This window comes from Neophocaena asiaeorientalis, unplaced genomic scaffold (assembly GCF_003031525.2).
Source record: "Neophocaena asiaeorientalis asiaeorientalis breed wild unplaced genomic scaffold, Neophocaena_asiaeorientalis_V1.1 scaffold39, whole genome shotgun sequence".
Taxonomy (NCBI): Eukaryota; Metazoa; Chordata; class Mammalia; order Artiodactyla; family Phocoenidae; genus Neophocaena; species Neophocaena asiaeorientalis.
In genome coordinates, this window is record NW_020175670.1 from 4,049,213 (window position 1) to 4,071,361 (window position 22,149).

General features: G+C 39.4%; 1 protein-coding gene across 4 annotated transcripts in view; it reads left to right on the forward strand.

The window, feature by feature from the left end:
* The window catches only part of ATP8A1 (ATPase phospholipid transporting 8A1), a 235,545-nt gene that overhangs the window by 123,401 nt on the left and 89,995 nt on the right, over window positions 1-22,149 (forward strand). For all 4 annotated transcript variants that reach the window (XM_024731618.1, XM_024731619.1, XM_024731621.1 and 1 more), the window contains 2 exons: window positions 11,219-11,357; window positions 14,676-14,740. In XM_024731618.1, the coding sequence (XP_024587386.1) occupies window positions 11,219-11,357; window positions 14,676-14,740 (204 nt within the window). The remainder of the gene's footprint in view (window positions 1-11,218; window positions 11,358-14,675; window positions 14,741-22,149) is intronic.

Genomic DNA, 22,149 nt, shown 5'->3' on the forward strand with positions numbered 1-22,149 from the left:
ATCGTGGTCCACGAGTGGCTTTTCAGGACTCTGGGGCTCCACGGAGCACAGTTTGGAAACCAGATAATATTCCGTATGTGTGTGAAATTTTTAGGAAATGTGCTTCTCAAAATTTCTATAGATATTTTCCCTCGCTTTTCAACAAAAGATCAGAACATCCTTGTGGTCATACACAAGACGTTTCTGGCCAATTTTGAATTAATGATGCAAAATGCCATTGACACATTAATGGTAGCATTATATTAAAGGCATTTAAAATGTGGAAGATTTGTAGAGCTTTTCCTGAAATCAAGAATGTATTTTTAATAAGTTACAAAATAAGTGGAAATATTATAATATGGTTAAGGTTGTACTTTTAAACCCTGCTATCTGTCTTATCCCTCCAGTGTTTGTTCAAACAAGTAATTCAGTTTTCAAAATTTAGTTAAAAGCCTTATTCCCTTGGGGGCTATAACTCCTAGCATAATTCCAAAAACATGTATCAAAATAAGCCAAGAAGATAATGCCATGTGTCCCCTGGTGCAATGCTTTGTTACTTTTCTACCCAGCTCATCTGAGCACTAGAATTCCCCCCTTCACCTCCAGGGCACAGTAAGGGAGAGAGGATGTGAAAGGTTTGAAAAAGTTCTCTGGATAGGGTTTTCCCTAGTGACAGTCATTTTTAGAGGATTTAGGACTTTTACATCCATCTATAAAATATCATCAACATCTCTGCTACACAGTTGTACAGTTTGGTCTCCAACACTTGCATTCAGATGGTAGACTTTTCAGGATTAAAAAGAAATCATTTCTCTGATGCTATGAGTTGTTTCAGGATGTTCCTGAAACATCTTATTTCTTTTACTAAATGAAGGTCAGGAAGGTGACATTTATTACTAGGAAACCCAAGACATTCAGGAGCAAGAAGGCTCACATAGTTAAAATGCCAAAGAGATTATGAGAATCACATCAGATACTTGAGGTGTCTTTACCCAATTTGAGGAGAATTGTAGCATCACTTGGGTTTTGTGGACAGAAAACACCTTTTCGTCTCTGTTCGTCACCACTTGAAAGAATTTACAGTTGTCTCATTCTTTCAGACAGCACACTTGACCTGTTTTACCTTCTTTAGCCTATTTCTTTTGAAAGACAATGTATTTGGACTTGTAATTTAGATTATGAAACCACTTATAGTGTTGGTCTATGTTTTTAAATATTAGATTTTTTGCGGTACGCGGGCCTCTCACTGTTGTGGCCTTTCCCGTTGCGGAGCACAGGCTCCGGACGCGCAGGCTCAGCGGCCGTGGCTCACGGGCCCAGCCGCTCCGCGGCATGTGGGATCTTCCCGGACCGGGGCACGAACCCGTGTCCCCTGCATCGGCAGGCAGACTCTCAACCAGTGCGCCACCAGGGAAGCCCTAGATTATTTTTTAAATTAAGAATTTATTTGTTATTTGGTTGGGAAAAAATTGCAAATAAATAACAGAATAATTATCAAGTCTTACACTTCATTAGCAGTGGTTTCTCTGTAATTTCTCACCTTCCTCTTTGATCTGCTACTTTATATTTATTTCTAAGACACAGCTTTATTTGCCTCATACTTATAGTATGCTGCTGGATTCCTTTGAAAATTAGTGGTACAGAGGGCTTTGATCTTACTTATTGGGGAATATTTTATAATGAAACCATTGGTTGAAATATGAAGGTATTCCTTCATGGTAAATAGAGTTTTTGAAAAATTTTTATATTTATTTGCTTCAATAGGGAAATGCAATTGCATAAATTACCTTCTAATCACTTCTGATGTTTGAGAAAGCAAATTATTTATCTTGAGCATTACAGAAAACAGTGAGATATAATACTTGTCTAGTATTTCCCTGGTGATAAAATTGTTCTTGTCTTCTTCTCTTATTATGAGGCATAAATTACAAAATATGCTTTTTGAAAAATCTAAACTTACCCCATACTTTTATCTGTTAACGTCTTTTAGATTAATTATGGGTCAGAGAGGATCATTTTTGAGCTTAAGAGTAATCGAAAAGCTACAATTTTGGCAGCATTTAGCACCCCTTTGAATCAGATAGCTGTGTTGTGTCTTATATGCACAAATTTTTATAATTCATAGTTAATATATATCTTCCACTAGATTGAAGCTTCGTGAGAGCAGGGATCGTTTTTATCGAACTCATCTCTGTGTCTCCAAGAACTGCCTGTCTGGCCTGTATTAATCACTGAATAAGTATTTTATGAATAAATGAATGAGTCAATTAAATAATTAATTCAAAGGCTAAATTTACTTAGTGCTTGCTTAACGAAAGCCTGCCTCCTGTTACCCACATAGTTCATGCTTTCTGCACATTTGAGGGTGTTGGTTTCAAATGCGTTGTCACTAAGGATACTTTAGGGATGTGTTAGAAAAGGTAGCTAAGGATTTTAAAGGATGCATTCGTTAGAAATTTAGACTCAGTCATTTTTTTAAAAACCTGTCTTCCTACTTATTTAACATATGAATGTGGGACACACTTGGTCGCAAATATTCAACAACAAATGCCTCAGCACTTGTCAGGCTCTGCTGTGGGCTCAGGGGGCACAGGAGGGGGAAAGGATGGAAAAATCCCTGTCTTCATTTCAGTGCAGGGAGATAGGCAGTAAACTTAAACACTGGAAAATGTCATTGGAGACAGGGCTTAGCACCCTGGGCTCCGCGATAGGCCCCGAGATAGGACAGTGAGGTAGTTAGTGATCTTTTTTTTTATATTATCTCCTTGGTTCCTCCCCAAAATATGGTTGACATTTCTGGGATTTTTTAGAAGACTGCCTTGATGTGGCATAATACAGACTGACCACTACACTCGGGGGGTAACTAACAGCAGTCCAGCACCCTTCCCAACATATGGTGGGGAGTGGTGTAGAGGATTCCTAGAGAAGTAGAAAACTTAATGAAAAACAGAACTTTTCCTGAACATTTATGACTGCCAAATTCACAGTAATTTCTATATTCGAACTGAATACTTTTTCAGATAAAACCACCCGTTTCTATTCTTAGTAGCTGCCAATATCACTTTCATTTGTACTAAAAACTGAAACTTACTAGATGAAAATTTACATGATGTACTGGTGATTTTGTGGTTTCAAATTCCAGTAGTTTCCTGTTTTACTGTTTGCTTAAGAACATTTGCAGTCTGTCAGCTTACCTACTAAGAAGACCTGCCAGTTTTTGAGCCTCTACTAAGCTTCAAGTCCTCTGCTCCTTAACTTGATTAGTTAGTTCCAGGGGCCTCTAAGGTGGGGTACACAAAATGAACCATTGGGGTAAGCAAGAAAATGTTATAACTTCTGTTTCTATTTATGTTTTACTCATCTTTTTTTTTTTTTTTACAATTTGTTGTTGCATCTTGCAATATATATAATTTATTAACATTAACAAAGCAAATCGGTTATACAAAAGATATAGACATACCTAGTCTTAGGTAAGTACTCAACATCTTTTCCTACCTGTACTCAAAAAAAAAAAAAAAAAACAAAAAGGTTAAGATAAACAATCTATTTTCATCCTCAAAACAACTCTAGTACAGCCATATTATTAGCCTTATCTTGCTGATGTAGAAATTCTTAAGTTATTTGCTGAAGGACACATATCCAGTAGTTGGCAGAGCAGGGATTCAAATCCCAGTTCTGTCTTAATTCCAGATCTCATGTTCCTAATCCGTATGTTATTCTGCCAGCATGGTTTAAAAGAAAGCAAGAATGTATGTAAAATGTTGGTGACTTGAAAAGTAAAACGTAACCACGTGTGTAGTTGAGTCATCATGAGATCAGCCCTTGGGGTTGGGAGGCATGGTATTCAGGACCCGTCTGCGTAGGAAATGAGGCAGGCTGTGTGCACTCTGTGTAATGTAATGTACTCTATCCTCCTTAAAAATGAAGGTGGGGGGCTTCCCTGGTGGTGCAGTTGTTGGGAGTCCACCTGCCGATGCAGGGGACGCGGGTTCGTGCCCCTGTCCGGGAAGATCCCCCATGCCGCGGAGCGGCTGGGCCCGTGAGCCATGGCCGCTGAGCCTGCACGTCCGGAGCCTGTGCTCCGCAGCCGGAGAGGCCACAACAGTGATAGGCCCGCGTCCCCCCAAAAAAAAAAAAAAAAAAAATGAAGGTGGGAATATGTTTTTCATGATTTTCCCTCAACTCGTCTTTAGAGTCTTCTTAGTGAAAGTACTTAATATTCCCTTAGATCTCTAATCTCACGCTTCTCCTTTCTGGCTGATCGATCCCTAATTATGAACGCTTTGAGGTAGACTTTCCACACTGGGTTTTGCTCTCTTCTCACTCAGATAAGATGGATGTGTTGTTTTTGCAGGCTACACCCAGTCGCCTCTCAAATCCTGATTCTTTTCAGCTGGGTGTGTGAATTCTGACCTTAGTTGGCAAGCCCTTGGCTCTGTGACAATTCAAATATGATTTCTGTGGTTCAAAAAGCACCAAGTTAAAACCTCCTTCTTGGCCTTGGTTGCCTGATTTCTCCAGAAGCAGGCTAATGAGCCATGCCAATGATTTAACGCTGTTAGTCTTCGTGTGCTCTAGCTCAGCTTAAACTGAAAGGACAGAGGTATGAGAGTCTCTTCTGTTAAATAAAACCCCTTTGTTGTGTGCAAAGAGATGTTGAGAAGAGAAGCGCAAGAGTGAATGATGCCCAGTGGAATGCAGACCAGAGAGAAGCCGGTGATCTTTGAGAACCAGCGTTGTAGAATGGTTCTGAGAATCCCATGGTCACCAGGGCCTCTGTATTCCAGAGCTACCGTACCTTAAAGCTAAAGAGTTTGATGACTGCCACAGTCTTCCAACTGGTCTGGCAACCTCCATTCTTCCCCATCCATCCCCAGTTGGCCACCGGTGAACCCTGTGAGTGTAAATCTGATCCTGTCCCTCCCCTTCTGCAATTCTTCCCCAGATGCCCTTTGCCTTTGGAATCCCAAACATAAAAAATAGCCCCTTTGATTTCCATTCCCTGCCGGTTTTTTAGGCTTATCATTTTCCTAACTTAGTACTCAGAGTTTGAGATGACTGATCCAATTTCATCCTCAGAACAACCCTATTAAATTAGCATTATTTAAATCACCACACACCTCGCTTCATCTATTGGTTCCATATTGACTAAATGGCAGCTTCTCAAACACAATGTGCATTTGCATACCTATGTCTTTGCAACAACATGTGATTTCTTCTGTTTGGGATTTCTTCCTGCATCCCTCCCCACCTCTCCCAAGTGCCTGGCTAATTCTTAATTCTTCGTTTAGGATTTTAGGTCAAATGTTAACTCGTGTTGGATGGTTTTTTGGAGCCACCCAAACTAAGAAAATACTTATTTCCTGTTTTTATCTTTTGTGCTCACAGAAAATTTTGTGTTTACTTCTAAGATAGTATATAGCATATAATAAAGCGATTATTTAGGGAGAATACTGTTTTTCTCTGATGGTAATCGTATATTACAGTTGAGAGGCTCTGTCTATAGTTTGGGATTGCAAGGAGAGGTGAGAGAACTGGGACCAGAGGACCTAAGGCCAGGCTAAGAAAAAAGGGTCAGAGCTGACCCAGGAAGTATCAAGAGCAATCAGTCAGGATGGAGGCCGGTGCAGAGATGCGCTGCTCACCAGTATTATGCATCAAGGGTCTGCAAACTCCAGCGCAAGAACCACATTCACCCACTGCCTATTTTTGTAAATAAAGTTTTATTGGAACACAGCTCCATCCATTTGTTTACAAATTGTCTTTGGCCATTTTCACACTACAGTGACAGCATTGAGTCATTGCAGCACAGAATGTACGACCCTCAAACCCTAAAATATTTACCATCTGTCTCTTTACAGAAATAGTTTGTCAACCTTGCTGGAGACAAGCAATTAGGTCCTCAAACCAGCAGCATTGTCACCAATGTACATTTCCAGGCCTCATCTCAGACCTACTCAGTGAGAAATTCTGCGGGTAGGGCCCACTGATCTGTGTGTAATAAGCCCCTCAGGTAAATCTGAAGACCGCTGCTCTCCATTTCTGCTCCTGTGGCTAATTACTTGGGGCTTGATGACAGCCAGGCAGCAGGGTCTAGGAGAAACAGGTACCAACGCAAGGCAAGGGGGTACAGTCAGAAAACAAGGAAGGGAGGCTCCAAAGAATGGATTCTGAAGTACAAATTCGAGGAAGGAAGGGACTATGGTTGTGTCCCACCATCTTGCCCAGAACTACCTGCTCGGTGTGTGTGTGAGGGAGGGAATGCAGACACACGTGTGTGTGTGGAAGGAAACCAGTCCCAAAATGTGAGTCTGGGGCCTGCAGGTGGAAACAGGAAACAGGTAACCCTGGCAGGAACGCCTCAGGACTGAGGCTGAAACCCATTCACAGAAACAGAGTATTACCAAGAACTGAACAACAGAGACAAATGTTTAAAAACCTGATGATTTACATAAAATTCTAACTTTCATTTAATCACAGTTTTACTTTCCATTCGCTGCCTTGGGGTGTGTATTGATTCTTGGTGTCTTGTTTCTACCATCCTAGCTCAGCTGTACCCCAGTTTGACCTGACATAATTTATTCAGCCTCCCCGAAGCTATTAACTGAATGAATCAGTGTAAAGCACATAGCCGTATCTGGTATTTCTGTGCTAAGGAAATGTTTCTTCATCTGCCTAGTCACAATCTTATTTTATGTTGTAACAAAGGTTCCCAAATGTTACTACTATTTATTCATATTTACTCCAGTGATAAAACTTTATTTACCAGTATTATTCCTTTTATTTGTCTTCAAAGAAACTTCTGCCCAATAGTCCATGTTATCGTCTGAAGCCCAAGTTGATATGAGTTTGATAACTATGCTTTTCCTCATTTAGGAACATATCATAAACTTTTAAAAAATACGAAATAATCTAAGCCCTGACACAATATTTGCTTATATGGAAATAGGTCATTTTAAGGTTCTGTTATTTCCCAATATATGTAATATAAATGTATTGGGGGAAAAAACACAATTTCCAAATCTGTCATAATACATTTTACCATAGTTTTTAAATACTCTACATGACGTTTGTATCTTCACTGGGGTAGAAATTTTATACTTATATCCCTTTTTAAAAGCATTACATTATGAACATCTAAAAGAGAAAATAAGATTATTGATGACTTTTCTAGGTAAATAAATATTATTTCATGATTTTTCACTGATAATTAAATCTATATTATATCAAAGAGGCATCAACTGAAACCTTTATAACTTTTGGCACAGTGACATTTTGAAAGTAAAATTAGTCTTTGGAGGTTTTTTTTTTTAATTCCATAAATGCCATGGGAATTTTATCACATTTCAACACTTGCTGAATATGTAATTCCCATTGTGACCATTAGTGGCCATCTGTGTAAGGTAATACATGTTTGGGATGAAATTGATTATGGCCTAAACGCTCTTGTGTTATGATCAGGAAAAGCACGCAAAGTTCAAATCTTTTTTCCTGATGATCATTGTGTAGCTAAAGATATTCATTTCCAGAGGCTGAACAGCCTATCACTCAAGATCTAATCTCACAATAAATGACACCAGGGCCAAAGGAAAGGAGCCTGCAGAGCCTTCCACTAAAATTAGTAAGTGCTGTACCTGAGGATAAAGGGAAAATTAACAGGCTTTCAAATGTAGTTTTTCTTTCGTAGGCATCAAAGTAGACCCACTGCAATTTTGCTAAATATTCAGAAATGTTTCATTAGAAATTCCTGTTATCATAGCCACCAACATGCTCCAAGTTAACCTACTTGTAACATTTCTCAGCATATTCATTGCTGGCCCTACCTTTTTGGTACTTTATATTATCTTTGCCTGGTTTGGAAAATGTTTCCTTTTTACCTGTGCAAAACCAGCTGCTTTCCTTCTTTCAGATATGCTTTCAGTGTGATCTCCCCCATGCAGTCATTTTATTTTTATTAGGTTTCTGCAGAGTAGTGTATACCCATGTGCTTCCTGAGCTCATATATCCCCTTAAAGTAGAACTAGAAAATAGGCAAATAAACTTGTTTATATATTTCTAATGAGTGTATTCACATCTTGGCTCTCACATTATCTAGTTACCCCAGGGTTTTGTGAAACATACTACAAAAAAAATACTTTTTTGGTTTAAAATTTTTGAGAGCTTATATTACTGAACTATCTTCATGATCGTTTAAAATCTTATCATGCTTTCTGTGGACACAACTATATCCTGATCTTCCCTGGCACGTGGGCCAGAATGATTTAGCTACTGATTTCCTAAAAGTAGCCGAAAGAACTGATGGAACCATTGTCTCAGTGTTGAAATTACAGCAGTTGTGCTGCTGGCATAGTTGATGCTGAACTGGTCTTCCTTTTCATTCTTGAACTTCTTGATGATGATTATTCATCAGGTTTTGATAGATTTCAAATCTGCTTCCCATTAAAGATAATAAAATAATGCTATCTTTTTAAAGAAGGAAATTTGCTTTCCTGTCTTATATACTAGGAAGTCATGCATCAAGTGAATCTAAGAGCTGCATAAGTTATTTGGAATATATTGAAGAGAAAATAGTCTAGATTGCAACAATACTTTAGAACGTTTGGATTGGGGGTTTTTTTGGGTTTTGTTTTTTGTTTGTTTGTTTTGTCATTCACTCACTCTGCAAATATACCAAATGCTGACTATCAGTGTTCTGGAGATAGAGTATAAAGGTGAACAGAACCTGGTCCCTACTTTTCCTTTTTTCAACTTAAAATTGCACTTTTTATAGGTAGCCAGGGACCAAAGACTCCCCAGAGCTCTTCTTCAGCGTCTCCTCGGAATCTGATGTGGTATGTCTGGGCTCACAGGGTCTCCTCTGAGTCATCACTTAGTGCTCAGGCCAGCATTGTTATGAGGAATACGCCCAAGTTAAGGGCCCTTCACTCCCTCATGCCGAATAGGGACATCAGCCTACAACCAGAGGAGGAGCTGCATTTGGTCCTCTACCTAATATTACTTAAGTAGAAACGAACTTTAAGAAGTCAACACTAGCCCCTCACAGACTGATGCCTACTTAATTTACTTCAGCCAACATTTATGGGGCAGAGACTGGGAGTTGACCACTATCTTGGGCACCATCCTAGACACAAAGGGACAAGAACACGATGGGCAATACAGAGGATATTGGTTCAAGCCCTGCCCTTCCGTAATCTATCAAGTTATGTCACTGTGACAAATCATTGCCCCCCTCTGGGCTCCTGTCTCCTTGTTTGTGAAGAAACAAGGAGCTTGGAGGCATGATCCCTGATTTTGAACAAAACTACCAGAGTCATACGTTTAAACAGGTAATCTTAATATGATAAATTAAGTATGTATAGATGAGCAAAGTTCTGTCAGAGCACAGCAGAGGGGAAAACTTGTTTTAAGAAATAAAGGAAAACTTCTTTTGGACTTCCAGGATGAGCCACGTTTCACCAGGCAGAGCCGTGGTGGATGTGTGTGTGTCTGTACACATACCTACACACGTAAACGCATGTGTGTATATACTAACACTGATGCATAGGCTCGCGCATCTATATTTAAGCCCTGTGGCAGAGACTGCAGGCCAGCTAACTTAACACCTATTCCTACTGCCCTTCTGCCTTGCCCCTCCACTGAGGCTGGAAAAGCTAAATACTAACAGTTCAGGATGGCCATGTAGCCCCATCGGGCCAGTTGCTGTATTTGGAAACAGGCTGAGGACTTTTAGAAACCCTTTTGCTTTTCAAATAAGGTGCTTTTACCACCTTTTTCTTGTCTTCAGTGTGGCTGTTATAATTATAGCTGCGACAGCCACCTTGAGACACTGAGAGAGATCTGGAGAATGCGTGGAAATATAGTCAAGCCAACGATCTTATACCCATAGCTACCCACTTCAGTACTAGTGATGTTAGAAGTCTTTATTTAAGCCACCTTCAGTCAGATTTTTTTCTATTATTTATAGCCAAAAACATTCCTGAGCAATATACTCAACTACACACACTCACTCTTATGTGTTTGTATATACATTTAACTTTATTTTCCATGCCTACCAAGACTTGGGGTTATTTTTAGACTTGAATTGTGATGAAAAGTAAATAGGACTTAATGTTAAAGGGAAAAATAGAAAGTGGAATGCTTTCTTTATTATTATCAACCCAGACACTATCCTTTGCCGTAATCTCCCTTATATCTAGTCTGTCCTTGTCTGATATTGTAAATTAAAAAATGAAGTCAAGAAGGGAGAAAATAGTTGAGAAGAAAGATAAATGCTGAAGTCGTTCATTCTGGAGGTTAGGTTATGGGGAAAATGGGTAAGACTGAGAATCGGTTGTGGCTTGCAGAACACCGTTGGGAAGGGTACCCAACTAGTGACAATGCCTGGTCACATGATGCAAAGAAAGATTTAAATCTTAATCCATTATTGCCCATTCCTATGTATTTAGGACCGAGAACACCATTATCTGTTTCCATTTGGCAGGCCAGGTTTCCCTAACAGCCAGGAGATTGTTCTCACTTTTCCCTCCATTTAGGAAGATGAGAGAAGCAACCATTCTTCTTCTTTGTCAGAGATGAGAACAGCTTCCCACAGTGTTTTGGTTGTGTTCAGTCTTGTATGAAAGATACCATCTAAGGAGCAAGAGATCTTTAATGGTCTCTGACCTTCCACTATGCAAACATGGAACCATGTGAAAAACACTCAGCCCTGTTCTTTCTTTCAGAGACTAATGCTATCACTTTGTTTATTGCTCCTTTCTTCATCCTTTCTCATTGTATTTTGTGTCTCCATTTCCTGACACTGCATCAAATTACAATTTAATAGTGTTAGCCTGTAACCTTACTCTTTTTCAAACAGATCAGTTGGATTACTTCTTCACTGTGGTGATCTTCCATAGTTTTTGTTTTTATTTTTTCTTAATAGCTGCCTGCTCCTTTTTAACTGTTTTTGATTCCCCCCTTCTACATTTGTGTGTGTGTTTTTAGAATCAGTTCCTTACCTTAGGGAGGAGTAAGATAAGACAGGTAACTTCAGGGAGCCTAAGTCTCCTGCCAAAAGTACTGGATGAAAGTTAGGGATCCTTGAGAGAGAAAACTCAATGGGGTATTTGGAATTTACAACAAATTCATGAATTATCATTTAGTCTCTGATTTTAAAACATATATACACTCCAATTTTTCATTCTTAAAGAATCTAAACTTTTTTTTAATCTTAAAAAATGTTGCCACTCTCTTTCTCCAGAATCTTCAGCTACTTGGAGCCACAGCCATCGAGGATAAATTACAAGATCAAGTGCCTGAAACCATAGAAACTCTAATGAAAGCAGACATCAAAATCTGGATCCTTACAGGAGACAAGCAGGAAACTGCCATTAACATTGGTAATTCACCTAATTTAAACTTTAAGTCATGGTGCTTTTTAACATGTTTTGATATATTTTAGAAGATAGATTTGAGATATTTCAAGATTTGAAAGATTTGGTATTTTCAGATTTCCGTATTTGTTAATATCACTGGGCTTGTTTATTTACTTATGGCCCCAGTGCCCCTTTAAATTTGCAATGATTGTATGTACAGCCAAACTTCAGCTCTTGCAACTATGTAACACCCTCTCTTAACTTTGTATCCCTGCCTAGCCCCACCTCCCATCCATAATTGACACATGTAGGTAACCATTCTGCAGCTGTCTGCCAAAGTCTGGAGGTGGGGATTATGGCAGGCTTGTATACCGACACTTGTTTCTGTGACCAAAGGTTATTTCTGAGATAGGAAGTAAGGTTCTTGCTAGTTTTCACTCATCCTACAGTTAATTCCAATTTTGCAGAAGGAGGTTGTATTAGGCAGCTCAGGCTGCCATAACAGAATACCACAGGTTAGATGACTTAAGCAACAGAAGGTTATCTTCTCACGATCATGGAGGCTGGAAGTCCAAATCAAAATGTCAGCAGGTCGGTTTCTCCTGAGACCTCTCCTCCTGGCTTGCAGATGGCCGCCTTCTCTCTGTGTCCTCGCCTGACCTTTCCTCTCTGGATTCTCACAGAGCATCTGGTGTTTCTTCCTCTTCTTATAAGGACACTAGTCCTGTTGGATTAGGGATCACCCTTATGACCTTAGTTAACTGTAGGTAGCTCCTTAAAGACCCTACCTCCAAATGCATTCACAGTGGCAGTTAGGGTTTCAGCATATGAATGGGGAGGTGGGGACACAATTCAGTCTGTAACAGAGGAGAAAGCTAATATCCGCTGTTAGAGGCCTATAGTACCAATAATATGCAAGAAAAATATTGCTTTTTTCCCCCAATTCAGTAATAGTTTGTTGCCTGAACACTGTGAACCCTGACAGTAACCTCTGGATGATATTGATTTTATGAATTACATGTAAAACTCTCCCAAAACTAAAGAAAGCATTTCAGCGGTATTCACAAGATGAAACCATTTCGAGAAAGTCATCAAGTATCATGTATCTAAAAACATATAACTAATACTCCTTTTAGAAGTGTGAGTAATGACAGTATTCTGTGATAAATACTGTATTTCTAAATATAGTATTTATATTAAATAGTATAAATGCTATAAATTTATAGTAAATTGATGTTGTTAATAGAGGAAACTTAACTTTTAAAAGAAAACTAAGCAGTAGAAGTTTAAACCTACAGGCCAAACAAGTTGTTAATTTTGATTATAAAGATTATCATTGGTGTTCGAGACAAAACGGAAAGAAGATGTATGAGAATACAGAATGCTTTAGAATCAGGAGACCTGGAACACACAGATATGATAAAGCAACATGACTACAGATAGAGGAAAAATGCATGGTGGGTAAAGAGTAATATGTGGGCAAAATAAGCAATCCTCAAGATGGTTCCAGATTTGTAGCCATTATGAAAGTTCCTCTGGAAAGGAGAGTATGGTGGTGGTTTCTAGCAACATTTAACCTTTAGAATCTCAGGCCATACTTGTTCCTAGAAAAGGGAAGGTAAGATTCATTCATTCAGCAAATGATGATGGTGCCTATGGTGCCAGGCATCAGTTAAGAACAGGGAACAAAACGTATCAGAGTCTCTGCCCTCAGAGCTCAAATCCTAGTCAGGGAAACAGACAATAAAGTGAATGAGGACACATAGTATATTCGATGGCAATAATTGCTCTAAAGAAAAATAAAACAAGGAAGGGAGAATAGGGCATTGCACAGAGGGATTCAGTTTTAAATCAGGAAGTCAAGAAGAACTCTTGAGAAGGCGACATCTCAGGAATGACCTAAGAGAGGAAAAGATGTCACTTGGATGATTCGGGAGAGCTGTCTTCTGTTCTAGAGAAAGAACAGAAATGCAAAGTGTGAGAGGAGGAGAAGAGGTCAGCAGTGTAGCAGAGCCCAGGTTGGATGGGCCTCCCAGACCGTTGTCCAGACTCGGCTTTTATACTGAGTGACTGAGTGAGATGGGAAACCATTGGATGGTACTGAACTGAGCAGAGGAAACACTTGATCTGACTTTCCTGTAAAAAAAACAAAAAAAAAACTATATATATATATATATATATATATATAAAACATCTCTGTCTGGCTGCTAGACAGAGTAGACTCAAAGGAAAGCAAGTGTTGAAGCAGGAAGGCCAGAGGCTATTGAATTAATCCAGATGAGATATGGTGGTGGCTTGGACCACCAAGTAATAACAGTAGAGGTGGTGAGAAATGGTTGGGTTCTGGATGGATTTTGAAGGTAGAGCCAACAGGATTGATTGACAGATTAGATGTAGGGTATGGAAGAAAGAAAGGAATCGGGTAAATTCAAGGTCTTTTAGCCGCAGCAGCTGAAGGATGGAGTTGCCATTAATCAAATGAGGAAGACTAAAGGAGAAACGGGTTTTCTGGGGGGAGGTTAAGAGCCTGGTTTTTGGATATGTTCAGTTTGAGATGCCTATTTTACACCTAAATGTCTGCTATTAAGTAGGCACTGGCATGTGAGAGTCTAGAGTTCAGGAAAGAGGTCTGAATGGGATTTACGAGCTCTAGAGTGGTCAACATTTAGATGGTGTTTAAAACCTTGGGAAGGAATGAGATCACAAAGGGAGTGAGTGTAGATGGTATTGTTTTAAATGTGAGGCCCGCCAACAAGGTTGCCTGTTTTTCCCCAGCCACGTTCAGCTGTAGGCAGACAGGTGCAGAGTGAGCCGAGTTGGCTTAATCAGCAGGTGATTTTGCCCTGCAGCAAGTATAGCAAAGCAAGAGAGGGCAGGAGAGTAGAGGATGTGGTGCAATCCAAGGGCAGGAAGATTGTGATGGGATCAATGGTCCAAGAGAGAGCCAGACAACCCTCCTGAACCCTTCTCCCAAAACAACCACTGGCCCATCTTCTGCTCTTCGTGTTGGTCATCGTGAAGGATATTTCATACACATTTATCAGTTTTCAGGACATTGAGAATCCTTACTGTAATCTCTTCCATATTTGTTTATCAAGACAGCCTTAACACTCCAGGTAATGTCCTTGTATCTTATCCCTCTTACAGCAAGCAAGAGCATTTCTTTTTTAAACTTCCTACAAACCTAGAAAACAGCCATCACTTCTATTAAAATAGATAAAATTTTAATTTTATCAAATAAAATAGATAAAATTTAGAATTTTGTAGTAGCGTGTTAACGTCCTCACCTCTTCTCTCTAGAGAAATTAATTATATCAATCTATTTACTCTGTTTGGACATAGGACACTCCTGCAAACTTTTGAGGAAGAACATGGGAATGATTGTTATAAATGAAGGCTCTCTTGATGTAAGTAAGATTATCTTTTTTTAAAAAAAAAACCTTTAATGACTTAATTATCTTGTAGCATTTTATTTTATATTCAGCTAGCTGTGGAAATATTTTATTTTCCTGAGGTTAAAAGATACCTTACTACTATTGTTCTGCTAGAACAGACATATACTGTTTTGAACCATTGATGTAAAAAGATGCTAGCTTTGTATCTATGACAGCTAAAAGAAATTGCTAAATGATTTGCTTAATGTTGTGAGACAAGAAAGCTGCTTTACAAAAGCATTATGTCAGGAGGTTGCTGAGTGACTGCAACTTATTTGTATCTGCCTGGGTATTTTGTATATTAAGCATTTAATGTCTGCTTTAGCTTCCAGTGTTGATATTTTGCTTCTTTTAAAAAAATGTGAAAGCTGTTGAACACCAAATAACCAATAGTCAAGTTGTTTTTTGTTTTTTATCATTTATTTTTTTGGCTGCGTTGGGTCTTCATTGCTGCACGAGGGCTTTCTCTAGTTGTGGCGAGCGGGGGCTACTCTTCATTGCAGTGTGCAGGCTTCTCATTGCGGTGGCTTCTCTTGTTGCAGAGCACGGGCTCTAGGCGTGGGTTTCAATAGTTGTGGCGCACGGGTTCCAGCAGTTGTGGCGCTCGGGCTTAGTAGTTGTGACTCACGGGCTCTAGAACACAGGCTCAGTAGTTGTGGCGCACGGGCTTAGTTGCTCTGTGGCATGTGGGATCTTCCCAGACCACAGCTGGAACCCATGTCCCCTGCATTGGCAGACGGATTCTTAACCACTGTGCCACCAGGGAAGCCTCTCAAGTTTTTTTTTTTAATGTCCTAACTTCTGGGCTGAAATATGAATTCCTAGGATGTCTTTTTTCATGACTGTGTTCACATGAAGTTATATTTGGAAAAGAGGGAAAGATTTTTTAGGAATATAGTGTAAAATAAAAGTTAACAAAAAAAAAAAAGAAAGTAGGTCAAATGACCTGTAAATATTTTAAAGGAAAGGTGAGTGCAATTTAAGGTAGAAGACAGAACCAGAGAGGTGATTATACAACCGCTTGAAACAGTCATTGTGACGCAAAGAGCAGAGCAGGGCAAACCTGATAATTAGGGATGTTGGAGAAGCCAAGACCAGCTTTGTAGAAGGGATGATGAAGAGGCAGATGTTTTGAAGTTGGATATAAAACAAATTACATGTAAGAAGTATTTAGCTTCTGATTTTTAAACTGAAATGATGACCTCTTTATTATTTGTCCTTAAAACAATCCTTGTGATGCTCTTCCCTTTCTTGTGAAATCTTTAAGCACGTTGTAGCCTGAAGAATAATATATGATTTTGCAATTATGAGAGTTGTTTATGCCTTTCATTATTGGGGAAGTGCTTTTTGTGAATGAAGCTTTAATCCTAAACACACACACACACACACACACACACACACACACACACACGCACGCAAAAAAAAAGCCAGCCCTCCAGAAGCTTATAAATAATAAGGGAAGTAAAGTGCATTCAAGTAACAGATATGTAAATAAGATAGATAGCTTGCTGTGAAAATATCACAATGTTTAAGGAACTATTTACAAAGTAAGTGGCATTTAGTTACATAGAAGTGAGTACCTGAGTAAGGGGGACAAAAGCAGAAAAAGCTGAAAGTTACTGGAAGTAAGTTCAAGGCATATTTGGGGCATGAAAGAGGAACATTAAACTTGAGCACAAGGTTATAATTTTTTAAGTATGTTTTGTTTGAATAAATGTAGGCACAGAATGTAAAATTTAAAAGTTACAAAAAGGGAAAGTATAGGTGGCAAAAAATGAATCTCCCACCTTTACACCCAGCCTACTCGTTTACCTCCCTAGGGACGGTCACTAGTTCCAGTCTTGTGTGTTTGTCCAGAGATGTTCTGACTTACCTAAGGGATATATATGCATGTCTGTGGATGCATCCTTTGTTGTTAAACACAAATTGCAGCATGCTGTCCACACTGCTTGATACTGCACTTTGCTTTTCTCACTTAATATATCTGAACAATTATTTTATAATGGTCTGTGTGAAGCTACCTAATTCATTTTAATGGTGGCACAGTATTTATAAGACAGCCATAAAGAAATGACAGAGGGGGGTTAAAACTGGAGAGCTAGTCTCGGGTCAGCTGTGGAAAGCTGGGCCAGGTTTGAGAATTTGCCTTCATAGGCGAGGGAAGCAATTACATCAGCCTCTTAAAAGAGGTGTGATATGTAGAAGCAGTTCTACATAGGCAAGTTGGAAGGGTGGGAGGCATGGGGTGCAGGTAAGGGACCAGGATAAGAGTTAGGGAGGAGGAAATAGAGGCACCAATGCCAGCAATGTGGTGTGAAATTCAGGGAAACTTATCCCATGGGGTCCCTGAGAAGGAGCCATCGAAGGTGGTTCCAGAACTGGGTTGCAGTTGTTCACAACATTACAAGACCCTCAGTGTAAACATCCCCATAATCCCTGTAGACCATTAGGCCTTTGTCAGCATCATGGGTTACACGTGGTACCCAGGTTTTCTGACACTTGAAGGAAGTCAGAAGTGGGACCTGTGAGGTCAAAGCAAAAGCATGACCATGCTTGATTTGACATCCTTCTCGTCTGGATTTAGGCTTTTACTTTATGTAGAGTGTGCTAGCATTGCTTCTTTTGTTTTCATCTGTTTCATCATTTTTCTCCAACTCTTAGACAAACACAGTCTTGAAGTGTTTTAAGTATCAAGTGATGTAAATAGCAATCTCAAGAAAAAAAAGAGAAAACTGAAATACCAAAAATATTCAATGTACTGAATCATGTATTGTTAAGACAGGTTTATTTATTTCCATTTTGAAGTTTCCAAGATGGCAACTGAAAAGTAATAAACACCTCATTGGGACTTCTCTGGTGGTCCAGTGGCTAACAATCCGCCTTCCAGTGCAGGAGATGCAGGTTCAATCCCTGGTCAGGGAACTAAGATCCCACGTGCCATTGGGGCAACTAAGCCCATGCGCCACAACTATTGAGCCTGCGCACTCTGGAGCCCATGTGCCACAACTAGAGAGCCTGAGTGCCGCAGCTACTGAGCCCGCATGCCTCAACGAAGACCTGATGGGGCCAAATAAATAAATAATATTTTTTTTTAAAGAAAAGTTATAAACACCTCAAAGGTACTTGCACTACCTATTGCTGCAGGACCAAACGTAGAGCCTCAGGAGAATACTCTATTTCAGTGAGAGCAGGGACACCCGTCTGTCTGTTTTGGTTTGCCATTCTCTCTCACTCCCCAGCAAGTTGCCTAGCCCATAGTTCGTACTCCATAAATATTTGAGAAGTGAGTCACTGAATAAGGTTTAATTAAGGGCTTCCTTTAAAAACAGAAAAAGGTTGTGTATCAGTTTTAAGTTTGGTAGTAATCGATCGTATCTGATACTTAAAGAGCAAGTGTTTAGAAATGTCCTTAGCAATTCAAATGCCAGTTAGGTGTGGAAGATCACAGGCAAACACTATGGCTGAATGAACTGACAGACTCTTCCAGCTCCAGACTACCTTGGGTTCTCGCACTGCTGTCCGGAGAAGGTTTTTCTCCCCGGGAGTTAAGTGGTGACTTTACAAATCTGGCTGTCTGGGGTGAGACCTGCTGTGGCAAACTCATTTGCTTCTCAGCAGGAAAGGAAACAGCACTTTGCATCATAGCTCCTTCAGATCTTGTGTCATACAACCCATGGCTGAGATTTCAGGCAGGTCATTAGAATGAGTCTAGGTAAATCATTATTTATTTTTCATTGCCATGGAAAAGAAAAGCATCCTATGTGTTCAAATTGTACTGATAATAGTAAGAGATAGGGTTACCACTCCATCAGCACAAAGAATAATTAACATTTAGGTGATAAACTTAGGAACATGCCATCTTAGGAAATAATATTAATATAATAGGAAATAAATTGTGGGTGTTCAGGGTTTTGTCAAGTGACAATTTTAATGTACTCAAATCATTCTGTGCTGTAGCACAGCGGTTAAGGTACAGTTCTGCCCCACCTGAGTGGGGCACCCTGGGCAAAGTGAAATTAGATAACTTCTCTGAGCCACTTGTGCTGCCTGTCAGGTGAGGATAATGTTACCCTTGGATTGGTATGGTTAGCACAAGGCATGGCACGTATAAAAAGGCTATGTTACAAAATTGTGTAGAAAAATAGTCTATGTTGAAGGCTTGCTCTACAGACCTAATACGGAAATCTGATAGGCTTTTCTGCCTCTGCACATTCCCGGTTCCTTTCACAGCAAAAGCAGCACACCCTGCTAGTATGACGCCTGAGAGCAAAGCTAGGTGTTCTCACCCAGTTACCTGACCGTGTCAGCAAAAGAGTTTCTTAAAAAGCTTGATCATATTTGTTTTAATTTAGAAAGTAAGAATTTCATGGAGGAGCATCTTTAATACTCTAAAGTAGATCAGAATCTATTAGATATTTGTTAGGTAACAGAATTTTCTATCATGTGACTTTGAACCACTTTGTTTTGGGTTCTGATTATGATCTTGGTATGAGACATTTTCTTAAGGGTCTGCAAAAGCACAAATTTTAAATTACTGGCTTGAAGGATATTTTGTACTTCTTCCCTAACTCTACAGAAATGCCCAGGAAGTATCCCATTAAATTCACAGAAACCCCTTCCACTTAATGACCTAGATCCTGTCTGTTAAAACTGGAAACATCTGAAAATGTGAGCTAAGAACTAGGGAGCCTCCTATGTGACCTATCTTTAGCTCCCAGTGTCTGATTACAGCATCTTTCAAAATGTAGTAAAACAATTCTGGAAGGACTGAGTTGATGTTCTATTAAGGGGTATGATTATTATAGTATTCATATCCCCCATAGCATCCCAACTCTGTGAATCTCTGGAAATACTTTCAGATGACCCAGAATATCTTTTTTGATGGATATGATCTAACTTTTTCTAAAAGGTAGAAAGAAATTGAAGACTGATTCATTGAGATAGCTCAGGATTTCACTACCCTCATTTGTCAAGTCTGGGTAGGTGGGAGGAACCATAATTTCTTAAGCCATTAACTCTGTAGGTACCCAAATCATCTTTCTTGAGTCTCACATGATATACCTGTAACCTTGGCCTCTCCTCCTTTTAGCATCTTTTTTATGTGGAGAGTTGTGGGATCTGTCCTGAGAGGTAGGGCTGGATCTTAAATTTGTTGTTTTTTCTCCTCTTTTCTACTGTCTGGCTTCCCTAGGAAACAAAAAGGGGCAGAGAAGAAAATTACTTACTAGATATTTATTGAATCAACAGAAATGATGATTAAATATGTATGTGAGGAACTTGGAGAAATAAATTTCTTCCACTCAGAGTCAAAAGGCTTCCAGTTTTCCCAAGCTGAACTCCTGAGAAGCCCTGCCCACCTCTCCTGCTGATCATCTGGGCACAGTTTTTTCAGTTTCTGCTTCTGTTGACGTTTACATTTAACCTGTTTAGGAGTCAGCACCCAATATAAGGAAGCAGAGTATGGATCCCAAAGGAAAATGCAGCTTTTTGACTGTGTGAAAAGGGAACTGCTTACCCCTGCAGGGTTCTATGCGTGGCTATTATAGTCATAAGAAGAACACTAGCTTATGTTTATAAGTGCTTATTTTTTGTACTAAGTACCGGACTAAGGATTTTACAAGGACAATCACATTTACACCTGAAAACATTAGTAGGCAGATACTATTATGCCCAACCTTGAAAGGTTAACTTGCCCTCTAGTGCTAAGCAGCCCTGGAGGATGTATCTAAGTCACTGGATTCCAGAGTCTAAGAAAATAAGAGTTTTCTGGGCCTCAGCTGCCAGTGACTCTTATAAAATAATAATAATAATATCCATCTCTAGGATGTTGTTGTGAGGATTAAACAAAACAGTACCTTTTAAGTACAAGGTCTGGTGTTTAGTAAGCACTTAAGAAGTATGGACCATTATCATGATCATTATCATTTCTTTTAGCATCATTATTCCTGGGGATAGGGGGAGTTTCATTTTGCCAGCTGCTGTAAGAGGTGATTTTAAACAGCTGCCCTCCTCACTACTTAAATTTCTCTACTTAATTTGCAGATATGAACTTAAGCCAGCCTAGGTTTGATTATGGATACCAGTCTTTTCCCTCCCTTATATATTTTACAGAAAATGAATTGTTAACCACATTTCATATTAACAAGGATAAGAATATATATTTTTCAACACCACGGGAAAAGAAAGCCCTTTACGGGATTGCACATTTTTTTTCCTAGCTGAATTTGATTTTCTAACACCATCTAAGCTTCAAATGTAACTTACAGGCATTCATGACATAAATGGTGAAGTTGTCATCTGCACCCTTTTAAGCTCGACTTATATGTATTATGCAGACAAACCTTACTGCTTGGGGAACCAGTCACTGTTGAACGGCTTCTGAAAGAAGTCCAGAATAAGCAAGTTATTGACTTGACTCCGGAAAAGGAGGGGAAAAAAGAGAATTGAGGCTACTTCAAGTTTTGTCTTGATATGTCCCATGAGTCTAATGCAATACGTTTTGTATTGCTTTGAAAAATAGTTCAGGCAGGTTTTAAACCACACTGAGTTTTCCTCCACTGCCAGCTCGGGAACTTTAGTATTGTGAATTCTCTTTTGCCATTAGCAAAGCTGTTTCAGCTTTTTTGGCCTGAAAATGTTTAAGATCTCAGTTTAACTTTTAAGGTGTTAATGTATCCCTATCAAAAGCAAAGATATGTTTTTGTAATGTCCCATTGCAGGATGATTGTTCAAATACTGTCTGGCACACGGCTTACTTCAAGTAGCTCTCAGTGAAGAAAGCCAACTTTGTTCCGTTTGAGAGAAACGGGTTAGTAAAAACTATATATAAACATTACAAAAAAAGAAAATAACATAAGAACAAATAATCTGTTCTCTGTTCCTCTGATTTAAGACGGTGTCTGCCACAAGCCAAAGACTGTGGTTGAAAAAGTTCCATCAAACCCATTGTTTGGTCTCATAAAAACAAAATGTGTCCCCTTTGCTCAAACAAAATTCTGTAATCTTGGGTTGTGTTCAGATCCCTAAGTGAAGTTGTTCACAGATTCATAGTGTTGCTGCTCTGAGAAATTCTTCCTCCCCCTAAGCCTGAATATTCATTATCTTTTTTTTTTGGCTAAACATCTGAGCTCTTCTAAGACTCTCTGAGACTTAGAATTACGGTTAAATGCCTTCTAATCAGTCTGCCCTCTTGCCATCTCCCAACAGCTTGATGGCATTTTTGAGGTGAGCAGACCATGCCTTGTGACTTTTTTTGCATCTCTTCTTTTTGTATCTTTTGATGAATCAGCACAGCCATAAAATTGACAGTTTACAGGAAACCTATGTGTCAGGTAAATCTGCATGCGTTAGCCTCTGCTCCTATACGGATGACGGTGTCTGTC